Raw genomic sequence first — 22,116 nt, 5'->3', positions numbered from 1 at the left:
AGTAGCATTATAAATTAGTTTGCTCCCTCAAAGAGGTCTCCAAATTTAAGACATATTTGAAAGGTAAAGAGGACTAAAGTTTAAATTAAATGGGCTGCAGATTATGGTATACTAAAGAAGCTCCTTTTTTTTTTTTTCATTGGGGTTGGTGGGGTTCTTTTGTGAATGCTATTATTTTGGACTCCAAAAAGCTTTCTCAGTCTGAAATAATGTTTTGAAAATTACCTCTGATGGTGATCTGCCATAGAATGTGTATTGCAGTGCTTTGTGAGTCTTTTAGAAAATAGGGCACAGCTGGGGTTACAGTATTTTTGTATGACATTAGATGGTTGCACATTAAGGTATGTAATTTCCTGGATAAGAGTGCAGTTTCAAATATATCACATCATACCTATGGAATAAGTTTCCATTTTTCTGTAGTTCTTCTGGTTTTAGTTGTAGGTTTTATTAATACTTGTGTGCGGCATCTCACAAGTTTATTTCCACAGATATCAGCAAAGGTTTGCTTTTGGAGAGTTAAAATCTAAACGTTACGTTGATAGTCTAAATCTGGAGTCAGTGCATGTATCTGCTGTTAATTTTCCATCGTGGTGAGGACTTACTGATGTGCCTAATGTGCTGCCAACTCCAGGGTATCTTCTTGATGGCAGTTAAATGAACAAAGGCGGCCCTGATCTGCCTTTTAATTGTAGATCTCCTGTAAATCTTTTTGTCAACATATTTCCCTGCTGGGATCAACACTAAAACATTAGGTAGAAGGCCCTCTGTAGCCTGACTTGCACTGCAGTGAGGAAGACAGACACAGTTATGGAACACTTAGACCTTCATCAGCACTGAAGGTGCTCAAGCTTTCAACAATTATTCTCGGTTCAGTTATGGTACTTCAGTCCCTCATAACTTTAATCCTTGTATCATCATCTATAGCTGCTGGTCTACTGCCATCACACAACCAACCACTTTCTCTTGGTAGTGGCACCACTCTCTGATAAGGCGGTTGAATTTACTCAGTCTTGGGAAGCTGTTCCAGAAGCAACATGTGGCAAACTTAGGTATCTGTATAAATAGGAGATTCCAGGGTTCACGTTATTAAGGAATTTTTATTCCCATTTCACTTCATGGAAGACTTTCTGCACGTTTCTGGAGTAACCTAGTCATGTTTTTTACTATCAGAATCCTCTTTTCTATCTGAACCGTGCCATGAAAATATGAGCTGAGAAATTTCTTCCATTTGTCTACTCAGAGCTAGCAACTGTGGGATTTGATGGCTGCCTCTTAGTTTCCTGCTTTTCAAATGGGTGTCCTCAATTTTTGTCTTAAATTCTTATTCCTAGCTGTGTCTGATTGCCATGTCAGATAAGTCATTAGTCTCTCAGTATTCCAGATATTCTCCAAACCTCATTTGCCTTCAGCTACTATTAGACTCCATAATGGAATGAAAATGTAATTTAAAAAAACCCTAAGATTTTATTAACATGCAAAAAATTATTGGTAAAATCAGCTTCAAAGTGAATAGTTCTTTTAGGATAGGGACTGTCTTTCACAAATCCTATCAGCATGAATTAAGCTGTATATTTCAATTAGTTTTCTATTACTTAGATGATATTTGATATTAATTTAAGAGAGTTTTTGATTCTTCTTTAAAAAATGTCTTCTATCTCAAAAATGAAATTACCACCATTTCATAACTCCATGTATTGTTACTGCTTTAGTTTGTACTTAGAAATATAAACTTTTTTCTTAGGAGGAAAATCACCCTTTAAATAGGAGTCCTCCACCAAATAGTCAATTTGTGTTTCCTGTGAAATTTGTGACTCAAAGGCAATTCTCAAAGATAGGATTTATGAGAAAAACTGTTATTTTTTTGAAATTGCACATAAATTAATGTGTTCAGATGGCCTTTCTTCATTTACACTCCATTCACTTTTTTTTGAAGGGATGAAAACATTTGGATTCATTTAATCCCCTTATAATCTTTGCTCTGAACGTTTGTCACTGTTAGCATTTTGTAAGTGACACTGCTTTTTGTGAATTTTTGCAACTGTAAATGGGAAACGTACCCTATAATCTGAATTCTGCAAAGAAAGATTTTGCTTAAGGTCTAGTTAGTGGTCTGCTGTTTTATTTTATTAATACAGAGGTGTTATTTTAATACCCCTCCTGTACTGAATATAAACAAGCTTAAAGAACTTTACTAACTTTATCTGAAATATTCAGGTAAATATTCGGAGCTCCTGTGCTTATATTTAATTGCACCTATTCTCCAATCCCATTTTATTTATGTTTTTTAAGGGAACATAATCTGTTTTGGCCAAGTGTTCTGGCAAATTGCAGAACTAAAAAAAAACTTTGAGCAGCAGATGTTATGCAAGTATGGAAAGATCTTTCCTTCAAAATTTTATGCTGAGAAAAGAAAATAAAAGATAAACCAAATGTAATGACCCTGTTTTCTTTAAGATAATATGGTCATTAATGCCTGAATTCATATCACTTATTCACTTTCTTTTTTTCAGTTTCTTTTTTAAATATGACTTTTCTTGAGGTCAACAACATCTAAAGAACTACAAACAGTGTTGAAACATTTTTCCCATATCTGCATTTTCATGCCCTCTAAGCACATATTCAGTTAGCTTTATTAACATTCTGGTTGTTTTTAATTTGTTTTATTTACTTTTTTTCAGAAAATGTTTAGAATTTCAATTTCATTTTCAGTTAAAGCAGAGCATGGTGAAATCTTATTCATATTTTATTGTATAGTAAGTAGTGAGCTTCAATCAGAATTTGTTAATATTTTTAAACAACAACGCAAAACAAATTTAACATTAAAAGCGACATGGAAAAGATCTTCCATTTTTATATTTTCATGTCAATAAATTCATGTTTGTTTCTTCTTAATGTGGAGTCAGAAGAATTTATAATAGCATGATTACTTAAGTATTCTCTTTATTAATTTTGAAACAGTTTCCTAGTCAGCTCAGATTGCTTTAAGAACATATCAGCAGCCTGATTTTCTGTAAGGGAGACTCTTCGTTCTAGAAAGAGCGACTATTAAGACCAAACTTAAAATCAGAGCCCAGGTCATTTCAGCATTCTGCTTAATTAATGTGATGATACACTTCTTTCAGAGACAGGGCATTGTACTGCCTGTTGCTCTTTTCATCCCTGGTAGGAAAAGACACCAGCTTTTGTCATTAACGTTGAACAGGCTGCGCCTAGAGAAATTACAATGAACATTTATGGCCTGATTCAAAATCTGCGACAGTGTTTTCATTAACTTCAGCAGCCTTTGAACTGGTGCCAAAATGCTTCTGCTCTGTTTGGACTTCTACATTTCAATGGCTGGAAGACTTCAAACTGGAAACAAACATAGGCAGTTGGATTTCCATACCCCTGGGATTTCTGCTTTCACTTTCTTCTTGGTTTTGCGCTTTTTATGTCACTCTTCAAGGAAGTATGGTTTTTATTTTGCTCATTTCTCTAATGATTGATTTATTCTCTCTATACAATTGGCTTGGAAGATAAAAGTGGGGGGGTGAGGGACTGATCTGGGCTCTGAAATTAACCATCTCACATTCTGAAGCTGATGCCAGAAGCTGTTTTTGTCTATCCCTCTGCCCTTCATCACTGCATGCCCTACAAGCTTTCACAGATGCTTCACATTTCCTCACTTTTTGCACCTGTAATGGTGTACCTTATTTATTGATATTTTCTAATGTTGGTGTATTTTTTTTTTATTAATTCAGCTTTAAAATACTGCCATACATTGATAATAGAAGCTAAAGTTATGTTTATGTTATTACCTCTTTTTCAGTAGAAGGTTTTCATCTAATGATAACCAAGTATAATAAATTTCATCACTGAACTCCAACAACATATTTTTCTTTTCAAGGAATTGAAATGAAAGTTAAGATACCACATATGGCACAAAAAAAATATCATCCTTTTATTTTGGCATTTCTGTTAATGACACTTGAAAAAAAACACACACAAAAAAACCACTGGCACTATTTTCAATAAGAAAGGGAACCTAGAAATACTATTCATATTAGAAAACTGCTTGACAGAGTGAACTTCATGCTTACAGATTAGTATCAGCTCTCCAAATTCCTCCAAATAATTTCAGCATAACTTGGATAAAGAATGTTAACATCTGGAGTGCCACCCAGGCAATGTCCACTATCAGTTAACTACTGCGTCGAGACAGTAAAAACTACACAAAAAACTACTGAAAGTAGATTTAAAAACATTGACGTATATAGCAACAGCCGCAGCACCATCAGTTTCAAAGAATAACAGAAGGTTGGAAAAATAAAAACATTTTTATAAAGGAAAGGAAGAACAAAAATTATTCTTCGGACCTTTGTGGATTTTGTAAGAGTTAATTGTTCTCAAATATTGGAAGTGGAAATACATTTATTTTTTTTACCATTTAAAGGATGCAGTTTACTTTGTGTGTTGCTTATTTATTTTACAAACTTCAGAAAACCCTCAAAATCCTCTGATTAAAAATTTTGGGGAAACAAATATTAGTAAGAGTATTAATAGTCAGAAGGTAGCTTCAGAACTGAAATTATGTGAAGACGGATGGAGTTAACTTTGCAATTTAAAGTTGGGTTTATAAGGTAACTTCATACCTGTGTTTATGTAGTCTTATAGTCAATATCAAAAAAATAAGTTGAATAATAAGCTAACATTGTGAAAATACTGCAAATACATTTCCTTTACACACTAAACTAATAAACTTAATTTGAAATGACAAATTGAGCTTACTTTAAAAACAAATATGAAAGTACTCCAAGCATTTTTGTTGTTGTTGGTTTGAATTGGGATCAAACTATGTGTTCTTCATTGATGATGGATTCTCGTGTAAGGATGGATCCAGATGATGGATCCTCATGTAAGTCTGGACCCTAATTAAAATTTGCCCAGATCCTGCAAGATTCCCAAATCTATTGCTTCTATAGAATTCTGTTGGGAACTTCCATATTGAATTTTGGTTTTCCAAAATGCGGAGCAGATCATCCCGGCATGGTAGCGCTGCTGCCACATTCTTTTTCTAGTTCTGTGTGTTGGAGGGTGGATAGCACTTGATCAGCGTGACGGAGCTGGAGGTAATGCCCTGCAACTCCTCTTCAGTCTTGGGTGTTGCAGAACCACAGTAAAAGCTGCATAAACTCACTTTGTACTGTCAGATTTCGTTGTGATATAATAGCTTAAGTGTGGCCACAGAATACAAGGTTATTTATTCAAGAGAGAAATATAATGTGGATTTTCTAAAGGTAGTAGTGAAAAAAAATTTCTCTTTCTTCTATTTTCTCTTGCAGTCCTTGGTCAAGGAAGAGTGCACAAAATTTTCTATGCCTTATGCAGCAAACTTCATATTCTTAACAAACTCCCTACTAAAGCGGATAAGTAATGAACAGAACATTTAGCCAAGATAACTCCTAAGCTTTCAAAGCTTTACACTAAATATTATTTTTTAATGGGGTGACTTGAAAGTTTTCACTCCTAAATTTTGTATAGCTTTATTCATTTGCACTGGAGGATTTTGTAATATATCGTTGAATAAAAGGAATATCACCTTCAGATACAGTTCAATAATAAATATATTTATTTCTGTATTATTTGTGTCAATGATTTCTACATTTTTTTGCAAATTTATTGAAAGGCATTTAATAAGGGTTCTTTGTGCGATTCATCTGTATAAGTGCAGGTGAGAGATAAATACTTTGCACTTAGACTGTAAAGGAAGATGAAATTTCATATGAAAATAAGTATTTTGTTTTGGAAACCTTTCTTCAAATACTTTAAAAAGCCTTCCCAGGATATTAGCAATTAAACTAAAACTTGTATAAAACTTTCAGTGTTTTCTGAATTTTAGTAATATACCATTTTTTGAGACATCCAGCTGCTACTACAGTTCGTATGTTTCGTGTTAACCTTTTGTAATGATATCCTGTTCATTTGCATTAACAACTGGCACCCCTATACGCAGTTTTTATTCTTCAGAATAGCTTTTGAGGTACAGACACAGCATCATCACAAAACTTGTGCTAAACTAACAAATCCTGTCGTTTTGAAGATTCTTTTTTAATTTTTAAAAGAACACAGAAAATGCAGAGCTTTATTTATGTGTCTCCCATCTAACTTCTGTTGCTTTAACTCACAGGCTGGTCTTCCTCCCTAACCCCTTTGTTAACAAGCGGTGGTCCTGTCCCCCTGGGTGGCAGGCCCACCCTTCTTCACCAAGCTGCTGCCCAGGGAAATGTCACTTTATTATCAATGCTGCTTAATGAAGAAGGACTGGACATTAATTACTCTTGTGAAGATGGCTATTCTGCCTTGTATTCTGCTGCTACAAACGGACATACAGGTAAGCGATTTGAAGTTTTGTTACCACATTCAAGTGAAATAGTGAAAGCTTATTTCATGAGTTTGAAATATTAAATGAGGTCAAATGCATGTTTTTTGAAATTGTGAAATTGAAACTCAGATGTAAAGATTATATGATAAAAGTCATAATATAGTGTTTATATAAGCAATGCTTCCAGAGGCAGAATTTTGGAACACAGAAAGCATTCTGGCTTATGGTTAACACTCTGCAGGAACATCCATTCTAATTCTCCACTCCCTTCCTATAAAAAGCCACCAGTTACCATCACTCCGTGTTCTGTGACAAGCTAAAGATCTTCTGTAGCAAAGGCAACTTGAAAGAAAGAACTTTGCTCTACAGGGAGTAAGCAGGAAAGAACAGGTCATCACCAGTGTTTTGATCTTCTGCAGCAGTGGTGAAAATGATGGAAGACAGTTTCAGAGTAGTGTGTTACTTGGGAAATAAAATGAACTGTCTTTATTTTTGAACTAGGTGGAATAACCTTAGTTTGTTCTCTAGGCTCTACTGAGATAGTTAACTTAATTTTTACTTTTTCCACTACCACAATGCTCAGTCTCAAGGAGGTAGCATCTCTGAACCTTTCCACAGTTAGTCTTCATATTTCATGAATATATTTACAAAATGAGGTAAAGATGTTAGTAACAGATACAGATTTCATGGATACAAACTCTAAGCAATAATTTTCAGACTGTTAACATAAGGTTCTTAAACAGCAGCTTTCTTTAAAATTCCAGTGCAAGTTACTGTAGTTTTTTCTGCTGAGGTAAAATCTCCTAGATTCTTATATTGCAAATAATATCATTATGCTGTTTTGGACACTAAAGATGAAATCCAACAATACCAGTGACAAAAATTCCATTAATTTTTAGTAAAGTCAAGGGGGTTTTTCGGAGTAAAAGGTGGAACATAATGCCTTTAAATCCACTGCTTTCAAGAGTACTTTGTGGTTTTTATTTAACAAACTATTTGTTTGTGGCACAATTGGAAAACCCCGATCCAAAGTGTTCAAAATAGTATTTAGTGGGACTACTCCATTATTTTTCTCAAGTATTTTAAAAATCAAAGTAAAATTATGATCCATAATCCATAGCTAAGCAGATAGTCTACATTTTTTCTGATATGTTCAGGGGTTAATTTTGCTAACAGGCATCAGGATAGGAAGAATTTTCCCTTTGTTCAGAATGGTATATTTTATCTGTGCTTGCTGGGTGCTATGGTTTACTTCGTAGGAACATCTGGGCCTTTTCATCTGACAGATTCTTTGCCGTTGCCAAGACCCTTAAAATATTGAAGAAGTTCTTTATTTTATTTTCTTCCTTTGGCACTTATCTTTTTTCTGTTGTTTTTTTTTTTTTTTTTTCAACTTTTTATCTTCAGTGCTAAAACTCCAAGTTTGTTATATTATGTGGATTTATTTTTCCCCTCTCACTGAATGGGCGTTCTGTGGGTTCTTCAAGGCTTCTATCCATTTCTCATTGCTGGTGTTTTTTGTGGGAGACCGTAATTGACCCAATTCATCTTTACTCATTTTGTATTCCTAAAATGTTTCGAAGCAAATGCCCTGATTTTCAGTTACAATTACTGAGCAGCTCTTACTGACAGCGAAGGCAATTTGGTTTCTTGTTTTATTGTCAAAATTTCAAATAAGAGAGGCACTTGGCAGTAGTATGAAAACATAGTAATAAAACCAAACACATGCATATGCATCCTGTAATTGTTTAGTAGCTTTTCCTTTTTAAGATAAAAAATATATTGCAAACGTTTTAGTGCTATGCTTCTATTTATAGTTGACAGGATGCGAAAAACACATCGTTGTACAAATCATCCCATTTTAGAGACTAAATGGATTGTATGAATTCTGAATGAGAGAATCACACAGCAGCAGCAGTGATGTCTCCCTAATACATTACATGAAAATTGAGTGTAGTAGATTTACAGTATTTTTGGAAAGGTTTTTCTGCTTAACTTATATGACTTATATGTAATCCTTTCTTTGTTACTTCCAGTTTGTTCCCAAGTACATGAATAGAGGCAGCTCTTCAAAGTGGAGACTTTTGAAAACAGATTTATTTAAAAATATATCAGCTTAAAAAAGGAAGTATAGGAATAAATCTATTCTTTTTAAAAAGTCCTTTTTAATAGCTTTTTTTTTAACTAACCAGGTGGAAAGAAATGACACTGATTTAATTTTAAGAAGGATAAAATATTTATTGTACAGATTTTTTCATTGCATTGAGTAGGATTGTCAATGGTAAGTTACTGTGTTTTGGCTGTTGTTTTTTTTTCTTAGAATCAGAGAATCATTTAGGTTGAAAAAACCCTTTAAGATCATCGAGTCCAACCATAAGACAACACATAAACTTACCCTGGTGATCACACCATGATTTAATATATTGAGAATACTTTCAACCTGGAGTTAGTGACTAAATAGATCCAGAGATTTCCAGAACCCCTTGTTTCTTCTAAGTTAACTAACCAGATTTTCCAGTGTCTCCTGAGAAATAGTTGCCCAGGAGAAAAGAGTGGCTCTGGGCTTGGTAATAGCCAGCACAGTGAGTACCTCCCTTCATAACCAACACCGTGTTGCAGAAGGTCTGGGAAGAGTAGAAAGTGAATTTCAGTGAAGAAATACAGTATTTGAGATGTGTAGAACACAAGAGAAAGGTAGAGCACATTGCACCCAGCATGGTGGCAGCAGCTGTGCCATGCTCTCTGCCCAGTCTGTAGAGAAAATTGAGTTACTCAAGAAAAGAGAGCACTCAAATATTCTTTCGTAATCTGTCCTATTTGCAAAATGTGTAGCCTTCCTGTTCGTAAACAGTTGCCTTTTGAGAGCTGCAGCTGAGGGTTTTTCCAGCACATGAAGCTCATAGGAGCTGCTTTGTTTCCTGCTAACACTGTCCCCAATTCTGTAGGTCTGAGAGACAGAACTTCACTCTAAAATATACACTAAATGCTTTCTTTGTGTTTTAATGGACACGAGGAAACTGTTGATTTTCTGATTTAACCACTAGATTGGGAACAGATTGTTTTGTCAGGCCATCTTGGTTTGATCCATTAACAAAGCAGGAGCCGCTTCAGTCTATTATGCACTTGATAACATCTACAGAAGTTCACTTAGACAATATATCTGTATATCTGTATTGTGTTGCCAATCCTGACCGTTCTCTGCCACGCATGAGGTGGTTGAGAAAGAGAGAATGGAATAATAAAGAGTTCCAGAAATTGAGAGATGTGAAGACAATAATAATAATATCATTTGGACTCAGCTACTTGCTAGTCGTATGCATTTATGGTATAATTGATTCTCTTCTGTCCTGAGTACTTGGAGGCTGTGGCACCGTGATTGATAGGAAAAACTGGAATGATGTGGGAAGTAGGAAGGAGTGAGGTGCAGAGACATACAGCTACATGGAGTCAGCTCCGCCGAGCCACTGGATGTGTCTGCATGGTGTTTGCCAGCACTCTGGAAGAACTAACTACCCAGCTGTGGTGGAGAGCAGTAAAGTCTCCAGGTGTTTGTGCTAATACGCTTCCATGTTTTGCTTTTGCTTTGACCAAAACCTTTAATTGAGTGATAACATCGATGTCTGTCTTGTGCCTGCCCTTCCTCCCAGTCCCCTCTACTGCTGTGGCAGACAGCAGCAAACTGGAGTTAATGAGCCTGAATTACCTTTCTCCAAATCCCAATCAAAAGTCCATCCAGAGGACCCAGGCTTTTTGGAGATGATTGCTCTTTTACTTGGTATGCCACCAGAACAGGTCACGCAGAGCTTACTAGCTGGCATGGTGTGCCTTATGAAAATAGCTGTATTTCCTCAAACTTGCACCCATCCCTGAGAATAAGCAGGTCTTTTTAGTGATCTTCATCAGAAACTCATGATGATCAGTTTCACAAAAATCAGCTACCACCTGAATGATCTGCCAATCAATAATTGTGAGTTTACCATACCTTTCTAGAAAGGCAGTCTTGTTCTGTGTGTTCTTCGTGGCTTTTGCATGGCTAACATATGCTCAATGAAGAAATCAAAAAGTACTCTAGACAGATACTTGAAACTGCTAGAAGAAGAATTTTTCAACATCCTTCACAAACTTTAGAAGTATTGTAGGATATCAAGCAGGAATCTGTATTTTCAAGTTAATTGTTTAATTTAAAAAGGGGATTGACAATGGAAAAGGGGAAAAAATGTATGTCATTAGCAGAGTATTGTTTCTGTTACAAAGTGATTGAAAATGTAATTTGTTTTTAAATGGTATTATCTTACAAGTGGAAATCCTAGGTAAGTTAGTTAACTGACAGCTTCTTTATGTCTTAAAGAAATTATTACAGATGAAGTCCTCGTAGCTTATCCAATAACCAACTTTTAAAAAAAACCCCAAAAAACAAAACCAAAAAGCCAGTCAGATCAGATGACTTATTTAAGAATTGAGGAATCTGTTTTAAAATCTTATTTCTTAATGTTAAATTATTTATTCAATCACCTCCACAACATCTGTGTTAATATATGAAAGACTTGTAACAGCAGTAAATATGTTTAGGAACCATTTAGATTAGTTAGATTTCTAAGTAATTCTAAATATATGTTTCTGATATCTAGAGATAAGCTTTACTAGCAAAGCTTGGCTCCAGGATCTTACCCAGTGCTGGAACAGAGTGCGTTAAGCTTGCTCAGAAATCAGGTCAGGAATTTATAATTGGTGTTCTAGCTGAGCTTATTTTCAAAATAGTAGTTTCAACTACAAAAGACTTGATTTATTTTGGTCTAGAACCAATTTCAAGAGTACAGAGCAGATTAAGGTTTTTTTTTCAAACTTAATTGCATCAAATGATATTCCAATTTGTGGATGAAATGCAGTCTAATCACTATGTAATTAATTATCTAAATTTAGCTGTAGGATGGTAGAATCAGGCTGGTACTATTTTTACTATGTCATTTTGGAAATATATGAATGGGAATGGTTTGGGGAGGTTTGAGTTTGTCAGTTTATCTTATTTGTCGTTGCAATCCCATGTCCAAGTGTCCTGAAGCAAGGCTGGCCAGCCTGGTGTTTGAGTTACGTGTGGCTTGTGAGCATCTCCCCTGGGGCTGTCATATTGATGGGAACACGTCATGTGAATGCCAAGTGGGACTGTCCTGCCTTTGGGGGCTGCTGGATAATTCCATTTCCCCACTTTGGGGGTAAATTAGTTACCACCGTGGGAGCTGCCAGCAATGGGTATGAATTTGGATCCCATTAGAACCCAACCCTAGCCACTTTTGCCAAAGAGGTGGTACCTCCAGGAGTCCATTCTCACCTCTCTGCAAACTGCTTACCAAGCTTCTACTTCACTAAGGTGTGTGATGTATGGTCAAAAAGCCTGGCTGCTGTTGCCCTTTGAGGAAGTTTTAACCACTTCTTCTTGTTGCATCAGTCTATGTTTATGCTCAATTTGTAGATTGTGTGAGATTGCTGCTGACTGCAGAAGCACAAGTTGATGCTGCTGATAAAAATGGCTTTACACCCTTGTGTTCAGCAGCTGCTCAGGGACATGTCAAGTAAGTGAAGTCTTAAGATTTTGCCTGTCAGCTATTACTCAATTTTATATTGTCTTTACATTATATTATATTATTTTTTTCATTACCTTACTGTTGCATTCTTAGGTACAAATGTATTCAACTATCATTTATTGAAAGCATCTACTGAAACTCATATTCATATGCCATTCTGGTTTTAATATTTTCCATTTGCTTCGTTTCTAGTTGCAGCTCTTAAGGTTGCTGAACATTTATTCTTAATAACTGCAATATAATACTGTTCCACATGGGCGTCATACCTTTGAATTTCTAAATTTTCTTTGAGTTATGAGTGATAATGTAAGATTTACAGAGGAAGGAGGCAAGAAATTATTTTTGCACTGATTTTTTGATGCCTAGAGAACCACGAATATCATATTCAGAGACAAAAGAACATTTATCTGAGTATTCTCCTGGGTGATAGAGAATCGAACACTTTAAACAACAAAACAAGGTTTTTTAAGGTTTAAGTGTTTTGTATCAATAACTTTGAAAAACAGAAAATTATGTATGAGTCAAAGAGTATTTCTAAGAACATTCTTCAAAATTGTAGTTACAATAATTTCCTTTTATTTTTTAAGCTCCTAATTTTATAAAGATTGGTGTTTTATGACGACATGATTGGAAAATTTTGTCTTTTTATACTGAGAACTGGTACACAGCAATTCATTGAGATAATTGTTTTTTTCCTCCCTTTTCCTCCCTTCATCAGAGGAGCTGAAGGCTGATGCGTTTCATCTCTCCAGCTTTACTGTGTATCATAGAATCATAGGAAATGGAACTGAAAGTTGGAAGCAACCACTAGATAACTTTTTCCAGAACATCCTTATCCAGATAAAACGATTTTACAAATGCAAAATGTCTTAAGCAGCATGGCTAGGAATCTTTATTACAGACTTTACTGTTGTTTTATGTATCTTTAGTTTGGCTTATCTTTCAGTTTTTGATTCTTTTAATATTGCATTTTACTGTTTTTAAGGATCTTACTCTGATGCAGTAACATATAGGGGTCAGAGTCTTTAAGTGTTATTATACTGTGATATAGGCCCTGACCCAACAAAAAGTGGGATCCCTGTCCTTCTCACAATCTTCCATGGGAATATAAGGACCATCAGAGATTATTACCACTTCTTAGAGGACTTCAAGCTTATGAACTAATGGGCAGCTGTGCTGGTTTTGGCTGAGGTAGAGTTAATATTCTTCATAGTAGCTAGTATGGGGCTGGGTTTTGGATTTGTGCTGGAAACAGTGCTGATAATCAGGGCTCTAGCACAGCTAATTCCGTCAGGTACTGGACACCTCCCTCCATGGTGGTCCACTTGCCTGGGTGACATCTTTTACTGGAAGTCTTAATCCAGAGATAGCAGAATCTCACTCGGTGTTTCAAGCACAGAAATACATATCTAGTTAAACGTTTCAGTGTTTTACTTAAAATTTTAAAAATTACTTGTGACTTCACGAGACAAACCAAAAGCACACTGTTTCATATCCTCTCACTAAAAGAAATTTCTTAGACTTTATTTAAATAGGAAGCTATTATTTCTCTGGCTTACCCTCACAACACTTTGCTATATATGGTCTGCTATGTTGGGACATTGCAGAATGATATTCTTTTCTATTCTGATACTATGTGTTACCCTTTTTCCCTTAGAGTCACTTATGTAATATGATATCCCTGAACACTTTTCTTGCTTTCAATTTTTTTTAGGTATTGAACATGAACCAAACTGTAAAAGTGAGCATGTACTAATAACAGGGCCAGCCAAAAATATCAGAGCTTCACCCTTTTTGATCTGTTGATCACTTCAAACTTCTGGCTCAGAAAAGTTCTGTAAAAGGCAGAATTTGGGGTAATAGTATGACCTGTCTCCTTGAAGGTGTTGTGTTTCACAGTCCGTGTTACTTGTACTACAGCACAAAGGATCTGGGGTTAATGAAAGCACCAAACTGCTACCAATTACTCAGTACTTGTCTGTGACAGATTTGCTGCCCAGTCCCCTGTGACATGTCAGTTAACCCTATTCCCCAACTGGCACAGTAACTGTTCCAGACCCAGTTACAGAGTCAGAAAGAAATTATTGTTTTCTAGGGCAGTTCATTAATATCCCCGATTCAGCAAATGCTTTTAGGAGAACCATTCAAAATCATTTTCCACATGGTCCAGGCCAGGCTGACCTTACCTGACCTTGAGGTGGAAAGTCAGCGTAGCATTTCCAGAGTCATTGAATATATCTAAGATAACAAAACAGATATTTTTAACATAGCAGACTTAAAACTCAATCCTCAGTTGCTTTTTGGAAGTGTCTTGTTGTGAGCGCATCTTAAGATGACTTTTGTGACTGTGTGGTTAGAATACACATTCAGCATTTCATGAGGGTAGAACATTACTTTTATCTGTATTTTTTCTGTTTGTTTGAGCATTTTCAGAAAGTGCAGCTAAGTAATTCATATTAATGTTATCTGGTTTACTCTTTCCTAAAATTGATCATTTTATCTTGAACTTGATTGATTTTTCTGACTAAATAAGAACTTACTAAAAGATCTTTTTTAATGTTTGTGGGGTTTTCATCTGTAGTTTCATATATGCTTATATTCTTTTATATATGTATGTATCTTACGTTGCTTTAAAGATTTTGTCATCCTGTTTCTATAGTAGGGTCGCTTAACCAGTAGTTATAGAGCATTGCATTAGTTGCTTTGAGGCTTTATTGTTGATATGCTTCTATTTTTATGGACTGATAAATATAGAGCCACAGAGATCATGGAATCACAAAATTGTCAGAGTTGGAGAGTAATTTTTGTTTAAAGCCCTTGTTTGAACTGCAGAGGGAATAGACTGGAGTTAAGATTTTTCTAAAGTTTTGAGAGCTTGAAAAGCTGGATTTGGGAAGGGGAAGGGAGCCAGCGCTGTCTCCAGTATTGGAAGTAAAACTGGACCTACAGCTACATGGTTATGAGGAGGTGCAGGGTCTTGGATCCAGATGCTGGCCCCAAGTGAGTCACTCTTCGTGCCTCCACCTCATCTTCTGTGCTCCCTGATCCAGTAGCTGCTGCCAACACGCTCCAAGTCACCCTTTTGGGTTAGCCTCCACTCGGGGGTCTGAATGGTAGCTGGCACCAGAGCTGTTTTCCTGTCCCTACCAGTTTCCTTCCCCAGGCGAGTGTCTAAAGGTAGTACTTTTTGCTGGTATCTAAAGCTAGTCCTTCTTTTTTTTTTTCCCTTCTTCTGTCTTTTTTTTTTTTTAAAAAAAAAAACTATTTCGGGTACCAGTAGTCAGGAAAGAAATGTTACTTTTTTTCTCAGCTGAAGGTTTTTCTTAGGCAGCTGTTGTCAAGATTTTATTAGCCTTGTGAAATTAAATGTTTTGTATTCACATTTTTTAAATGCATCTATATGAGTTTAAGATTTACAGGTCTAAAGTAAACAATTTTCTGTCATGAGTATGTATAAAATTATACTTTCTACTTGTGTATATATGATGGATAAAATCAGAAGTAAATCTGTATCTATGAAATCAGTACTTCATTAAAAAAAAACCACATTTAAATGTTCTAAGTTGTAAAGAGGTTTTGGATGTTGAATACAAGATAATACCACATTATTGTTTCCTGTAGGTGTGCAGAATTATTAATTATGTATCAGGCTGATATTAACCATGCTGCTGAAAGAGGACAGACACCTTTGTACCTGGCCTGTAAAAATGGAAATAACGATTGTATTAAGCTATTGTTGGAAGGTGGAGCAGATCGATCAGTAAAAACCAGTGTAAGTTAAAACAATTTGTAAAGTTAAAATACCTTGTATAGTGATGAATACAACAGCTAGGAAATATTTACGTTAAAATATTTATTTAAAGTTTTCCTATAGCTGGAATAAAGCATGTAATTTGAAATTAGTATTTTGTTCTTTTCCTTATACTTTCTGCGGGTTTTTTTAAGCTGTGTATTGTCTCTAAAATCTCCTAAAGTATGCAACTTCCACATTATTTTATATATTTCAGATTCTGCCTGAAATTTGCTGCAGACTTTTCTTCAGCACTGGATTTGCAATACAACTCTTATGTTTTGACTTATTTTTAAGGCAGAGGAGTGGAGACAGGGATTTTGCTTTATTCTTGTCCTTGAGGGGACCCCCATCCTCAAATTTGCCAGCCAGTATTGTAAAGTCTCATATATCACAAATGTGAGAAGATGCCAAAAAAATATGCAGGAGAAAGGGAAGAGGATTGTCTCAAAATTAACATTTTTTTGTATTGCCCTGAAGTTTTTCTTAAGACTGACATAAACAAGGCAATAAATGTGGGATGCAAGCTGTCCAGAAACACAGCACAAAGAGTATTAGCTTAGCAGTACCTTCTGCTCCTCTCCTGCACTGATTTCTTTCTGATTAATTTATTTTGGATTTGGAAAGTAAATATATTTGACTTGAATTAAGAGAGATTTATGATGTCAAAACCATGAAAATATCTGACTAGTAAATTGATTAATGCAAGGTGAAACAAATTATTGATCGTTAGAATTGTATTAGTTTGATACATGATAAGGAAACAGTCAATTAACAGCATGTAACTCCTATATCACTTAGGCTCTTCTGAAAGTTTTGAAGTTTCTGTCTGTTGGACTGTCCTTGGAGAAAGCTGTAAAACTTACTTTCTGCTACATTTTCTTCCGTCTCTTTCTTCCACCCCAAAAACATACAAGCAGCTCTGTTTTCCCAAAGGATAATTATGTCACTTGTGCTTATCATTTTAATTTCCAGAGCCATCCATTCAAGTTCTTTGCTGATAGAAGTTCTGCAGGTGTTTTACTATGTGTCTGGTGCTTTTTGCTTCTGTGTTTCCAGGATGGCTGGTCACCGATTCACGCAGCGGTGGATTCTGGTAACGTTGACAGTCTCAAGCTCCTTATGTACTACCGAGGGCCAAACAATGGGAACTCTTTGACTGATGCAGAGCCTAATTTGGACTACTTTGATTTAGAGAAGAGAGAAGACAACTACAGCAGTAGAGTAAAGCCTGTTATTTCTGCAGATCTCATCAACCATGCCAACAAAGAGGGTTGGACCGCTGCCCACATAGCGGCATCAAAAGGCTTTAAGGTCAGTCTATGTGAACAAGTGACAGTAACCTGATTTAGGCAAGATAAATCCTTCTTTTTTTATCGTTGCAGAACCAAAAGTTAGATATTAAATCTAAGTTTTTTATCTAGTTTAATGTCACACTTGATTTAACAAAGACAAAAAGATAATTTCAGTGGATAATTTACCCAAGAAGCTGGGTGTCAAATGGGGTGAATTGTCATATTTAAATGCCTATTCCTTTTGGGACAACAATAAAAAGAGAAAACATGATTACTTGTGATTCAGATTTTCAAAGGTAAGGTGAGGTGAATCCTACCCTAAATGCAAATTCATTGGTTGTCATGTACTTAATATAGATATTAGATGGACATAGTTTGCAGCTACAGTTAGGAATGGGTGATTTAACTATGGACAATTTTTCCTGTGGGAGGGAAGGGAGGACAAGAAATTTGAGAATCAAATTAGTGCAGTAATATATTGTTTAATTTTTTATTTTGGGTATCCCTTTTAGCAGGCAATGAATAAGTTTTTTTGGAGTTGGTATAACTGATGACATGGAGAATGACCTTACAGGTCTTACTGATGATAAACAGAAGGATTTCTGGAAATTGAATATTACTTGAAGGATTTGACATGAGAAGCTTTACACTTTTAACACTGACTATTTAAAGGATTTTTATTTTTTTTATGACAGCTGTCAATCAGATCTTACTATGAAGCTTTTACCCAGGGAGAAAATAGAGGATACTAAACACAGAAGAGAGTGAATTTTAAGATAACATAGTCTAGTTCGAAAATTAGCTTGTTATTACATGCCTAATTCAATATCTGTCATTATGTTTGCTTTTTTCCGGATAAATTAACTATGATAAATTCAAAATAGACACAGATTTAAGATTCAGTTTATGATTTTTTTTTTAGGGACCAACCACTGCTTACTTAGCATTTTTTATTACAAACAGAGTCAATATTTCATTACCAGTGTCTTTTAGGCAGGTACAGACTCTTATTTCAGTTTCCACTCATCTCAATTTAGATGGAGTTTAAGGTATTTGTTATAGTCTGCAAATACCTAAATAGTGTGCAATATGTTGCTTCTTTATGCAGTAATATAAACCTCAGGAACCTTGAAGCTAGGTTTTATTTACTGTCTAGAAGAGGCTTTGGCTGGGTGTTCTCTCTGAAGGCGCTGACACTGGAGTCTTCACATAAACTTTTAATGAATAACCCATGGGTTTGAGATTCTGAGCACATTCCAAGTCAGCTCCATTGAGGGTACTCTCTTAGGTCATGAAGGCAATATAGAGCTGGCAGTTAGACTCCTGGTTTTGATGTTGCCGAGACTTTTTATAATTATATTTGATTAAATGCATTTATTTTGAATTGAGAGGAGTTTAGGATATTAAGAAACTAAAGGAAGATTAATAGACATCTTCAGGCACTGCTAACACTTTGACTTCCTACTCTAAACCTGTATCTGCACTGCATGTCATTCATGACACTACGTGATAGTTCCATATAAACAGTGCTGGAGCTTGCACCCTTTTCTTTTGAGATTGGTAGGTACCATTCTTTACAGATGATCTTAGTTGCCATTTCACAGGGAACAGAGCCAAGAAAACTTCTCATTTTACTAAGGAAATAAGCCTCATCTCTTTGTTCTCTCCCACTTCTTTCTTCCCTCTTTACTTCCCACTTCCAGCCTCGCAGCTCAGTCCTCTGCCTTCTGCTGCCTTTGGCATTCCTTGCACCCATTTCAGAGACAAAGTTAACTTACTAACCTGGCAAGAAAATATGCACTTTTTTTCTGACTAATTTTCTTCTGGCAAAGTTAGTGAGCTAATTGATTTTTTTAAAAAAAGTTCTTACAAGTGCTGGAACCACAATCTGGTAAAATTTCATCTCACAGGGAAATATAATTTGAGTGACTGCTATGTTTATGAAAGGTGTCAGAGCATCAGATGTACTGAGAAAACTCTTTCCATTGGAACAGCTACAAAGTAGGTAACAGTAGCCAAACCTGCAAGGAGCCACTGTTCTAAAATGAAATACTTAATAGCTGTTTCTCTGTGTTTTCAAGCTTTGGTTTCTCTGCTTTGATTAACCCCAGAGGTTATCAATACTGTATTAACTAGTATCATTTCTGATGGTGTCTTTCTTTAATATGGATGTCTGTCCTTGAAAGGCGTGTCTGAGGATGACAATGCTTTTGTGAAGGCCACCTGTATTATTGCTGAATGGATGATCGTTAGAAATCGGGACTTAATCAGTCTTCTGGTCACTGATCAATTAACATTTAAATGTAGTTTTGTGAGGGCTTTTTTTTTCCTCCCTTACTAGTTTGGGAAGATCTATGTAATATCTTTTTTTTTCATGTTACAATACAACACAAATTTATCTGTTAGTAGCATTTTTCTAATGAACTATAATGATTTTTTGCTTTTTTTGAGCATATGAGGTTTCTTAAAGCATTTGAATTTTAAGAGGGCGTCATGTTGTTGGCATCCACAAAATGTTTGTGCTCTGACTTTAATAGAAATGCATTTCCATTTCACTACATTGTTACTATGCTTGCAGGAATTTAGGTTTACCTGCCAAAGAAGATGCTTGCAAAGTGATTTTAAAATGATTGTTTTTCTTTTGCTGACTACCACTCAGATGTCAGGCATGTTGCAAACTCCTACTTGGTGAATTGCAAAGCAAAAACTGGTTTTTATGAATCTGAATAGATTCATTAATTAGTGTGCATTGAGCTTTAGAATTGTATTTTTGGTTTTGCTTGAACATTGAGGCCAAGGTGTTCAAAACAGGATGCAGATTTGTGTTTCTATTTCCTTTATGTGAATATTTAAACTAGTGGCCAGATGTTAAGAATTTCTCAATTCAACTGATGGGGACTGTAGAAACCTGGCTGGGTATATTCTGCTTTTTCAAAATCTTGATTTCAGACTTCGAAGTCTGCTATAAAATATTTTTAGTCCTGGCTTTCAGCTCTGCAAGGAACATCATTTGATGCTCATATATAGAAACTCCATAGCTGACTGTCTTTGAAAATGCATGTATAAGGATAACTAGGAGGCTAACTGCATATTGGTAGAACTCTTTAATGCAGCAAATGGACAAGTAAATAATACAGTTCTTACCTTTGCAGAACTGTCTAGAAATCCTTTGTAGCCATGGTGGACTAGAGGCTGAGAGAAAAGATAAGTGTAATCGAACATTGCATGATGTTGCTACTGATGATTGCAAACATCTCCTAGAAAACTTAAGTAAGTAAATGCTATCAGCGCTACATAAAACTGTTTTCAGTAAAAAGCTTGTGGGACAAAAATGAGAAATATTAAAAGGGTAGTTATCACTTTTTTGGCACCACAAAATTAAGTTTTCTTCACCTAGCAAGTTTCTGTTCTCCAAACTTTGCAAAAGCATCTGATAAAAGAGGTTATTAAACTATTTATGCCTTGTTTTTAAACTATTTTAAAAGATGGTATATATTGTACATGTGCAAACATTCATCTTCTCTGAAATGTGTGAATTTAGTATTAGTCATTACTTTTTCCAAAGCTATTATCCTCTTCTTATCTTTTCTTCAAATTCTTGCAGAAAAATCACTTAGTGGTGGATAGCTGTCAAATTTCCTCAGGCTGAAACAATCATGTAGTCTTATCTGGATCTCATTTTAGAGCATAGTTTTCTTTGTCACCAGTTTATTGTTGGGGGGATTGTTTCTTCTAGTCTTTAAAAAAGTCTTAGAGACAACATCAAGCAACTTCTTTTTTCCAACATCAGTCACTTCTGTCAAAAGACTGTTCTTGTGTTGGAACATGGCGTCCTCTTCCTTCTGTGTAAGTTTTCTGAAAATTCAGTAGAGCAGGCTGATGCGTGTATTTCTTGGGCTAGAACTTAGTCTATCCACCCACAAGTTCTGTGGTTTTTATTTGTCTGCATAGAAGTATTGTCTTTGTAGAATTATATACTTTGTATTTATTCACTCTTTTTGTGTTTTTGTTGTGGAACGCAGGGCTGTGTGGGAGTCGAGTTCACTGATTATCAGCAAATTAGGGAAGCTTTCTGAGTGCTGCTTCTGATATTCCTCTTCAGCTGGAATTATATCTAGGTTCTTGTGATTTTACTGTAGATGCAGAGGGGAGCACAATTCATTTTCTATTAGAAACTCCTCTGTGGTCTACTTCTTTATCAGACTGAAGCCAATTTCTGATGGCTGAGTCTGTAGCCTGTTAAATCTATGCTTGTGTTATTATCATCAGTCCTAGTGCCCTGTTTCTCTAGTCAGGCTTATCATGAATCCACCTGCTTTTATCAGGTCAGAACCTTTGGACTCCATTTCTCTTCTCTTTCATTCGTTAAGCCTGTAGTTAACATCAGTGCAATCATAATTAGCTTCCCCACCTCTCTCTCTCCCCCAGTATCTGATCTGAGAGAGCTTGGAAGCACCACTCTCATCAGGGTGGGCGCCTCAACAAGGCAAGGCTGCATTTTGGGTGAGCTGCATAGGTACCATCCTCTGCCTTCCTCGTGATCCAGTAAGGTTTCCACCATAAGGAATTCCATGCCTGTGGGACGGGAGGATGTGCTCTGGCAGATCTGAAGACTGGGGGCCAGGATTGCCAGCTACGCCATAGAGGTCACACGCACTGAAATTTCGGCCTATGCTGTACCTCTGTCCTCGGGGCCTGTTTCCTTCTGGAGAACCCTCTGTATCTCTTATGGTCATTGCTCATTTCCCTGAGGCCCAGCCATCAGAAGGGTGTGCCTCCGATACATTTCTCACAATCCCACATCTGAAGGATCTGTAATGAGTAATCTTTTCCCTGTGGCAGGCTACTGGGTTTAAGTCAGAGCTTTTCTGACATCAGAAAGGCTTCCTTGGTTTGTATCAGCTGTAGGTTTGGATTCTGAACTCAAAAGCAAGACTAAGATCAAGTTGCAAGATTTCCTAATAAGCTGATATCTTTTTCTTTTTTTTTCTTTTTTTTTTTTTTTTTTTTTTGGTGCTCTTTTTTTTATTTTTCAATATTTTGCTTTTGCAAAGAAAACAGGCATTTCTGAAGCTAAGGTGATCTCAGGCT

General features: G+C 35.9%; 1 protein-coding gene across 1 annotated transcript in view; it reads left to right on the top strand.

The window, feature by feature from the left end:
• CTTNBP2 (cortactin binding protein 2) overlaps window positions 1-22,116 on the top strand; it is a 90,292-nt gene that overhangs the window by 44,049 nt on the left and 24,127 nt on the right. Inside the window, exons 5-9 of the mRNA XM_014964029.1 lie at window positions 6,167-6,370; window positions 11,829-11,928; window positions 15,562-15,712; window positions 16,790-17,044; window positions 20,178-20,295. Coding sequence (XP_014819515.1) covers window positions 6,167-6,370; window positions 11,829-11,928; window positions 15,562-15,712; window positions 16,790-17,044; window positions 20,178-20,295 — 828 coding nt within the window. The remainder of the gene's footprint in view (window positions 1-6,166; window positions 6,371-11,828; window positions 11,929-15,561; window positions 15,713-16,789; window positions 17,045-20,177; window positions 20,296-22,116) is intronic.

This window comes from Calidris pugnax, unplaced genomic scaffold (assembly GCF_001431845.1).
Source record: "Calidris pugnax isolate Ruff unplaced genomic scaffold, ASM143184v1 scaffold44, whole genome shotgun sequence".
NCBI classification, from domain to species: Eukaryota; Metazoa; Chordata; class Aves; order Charadriiformes; family Scolopacidae; genus Calidris; species Calidris pugnax.
Note: the sequence above shows the minus strand (reverse complement) of the source record. Positions and strands in the feature narration are given on the sequence as shown.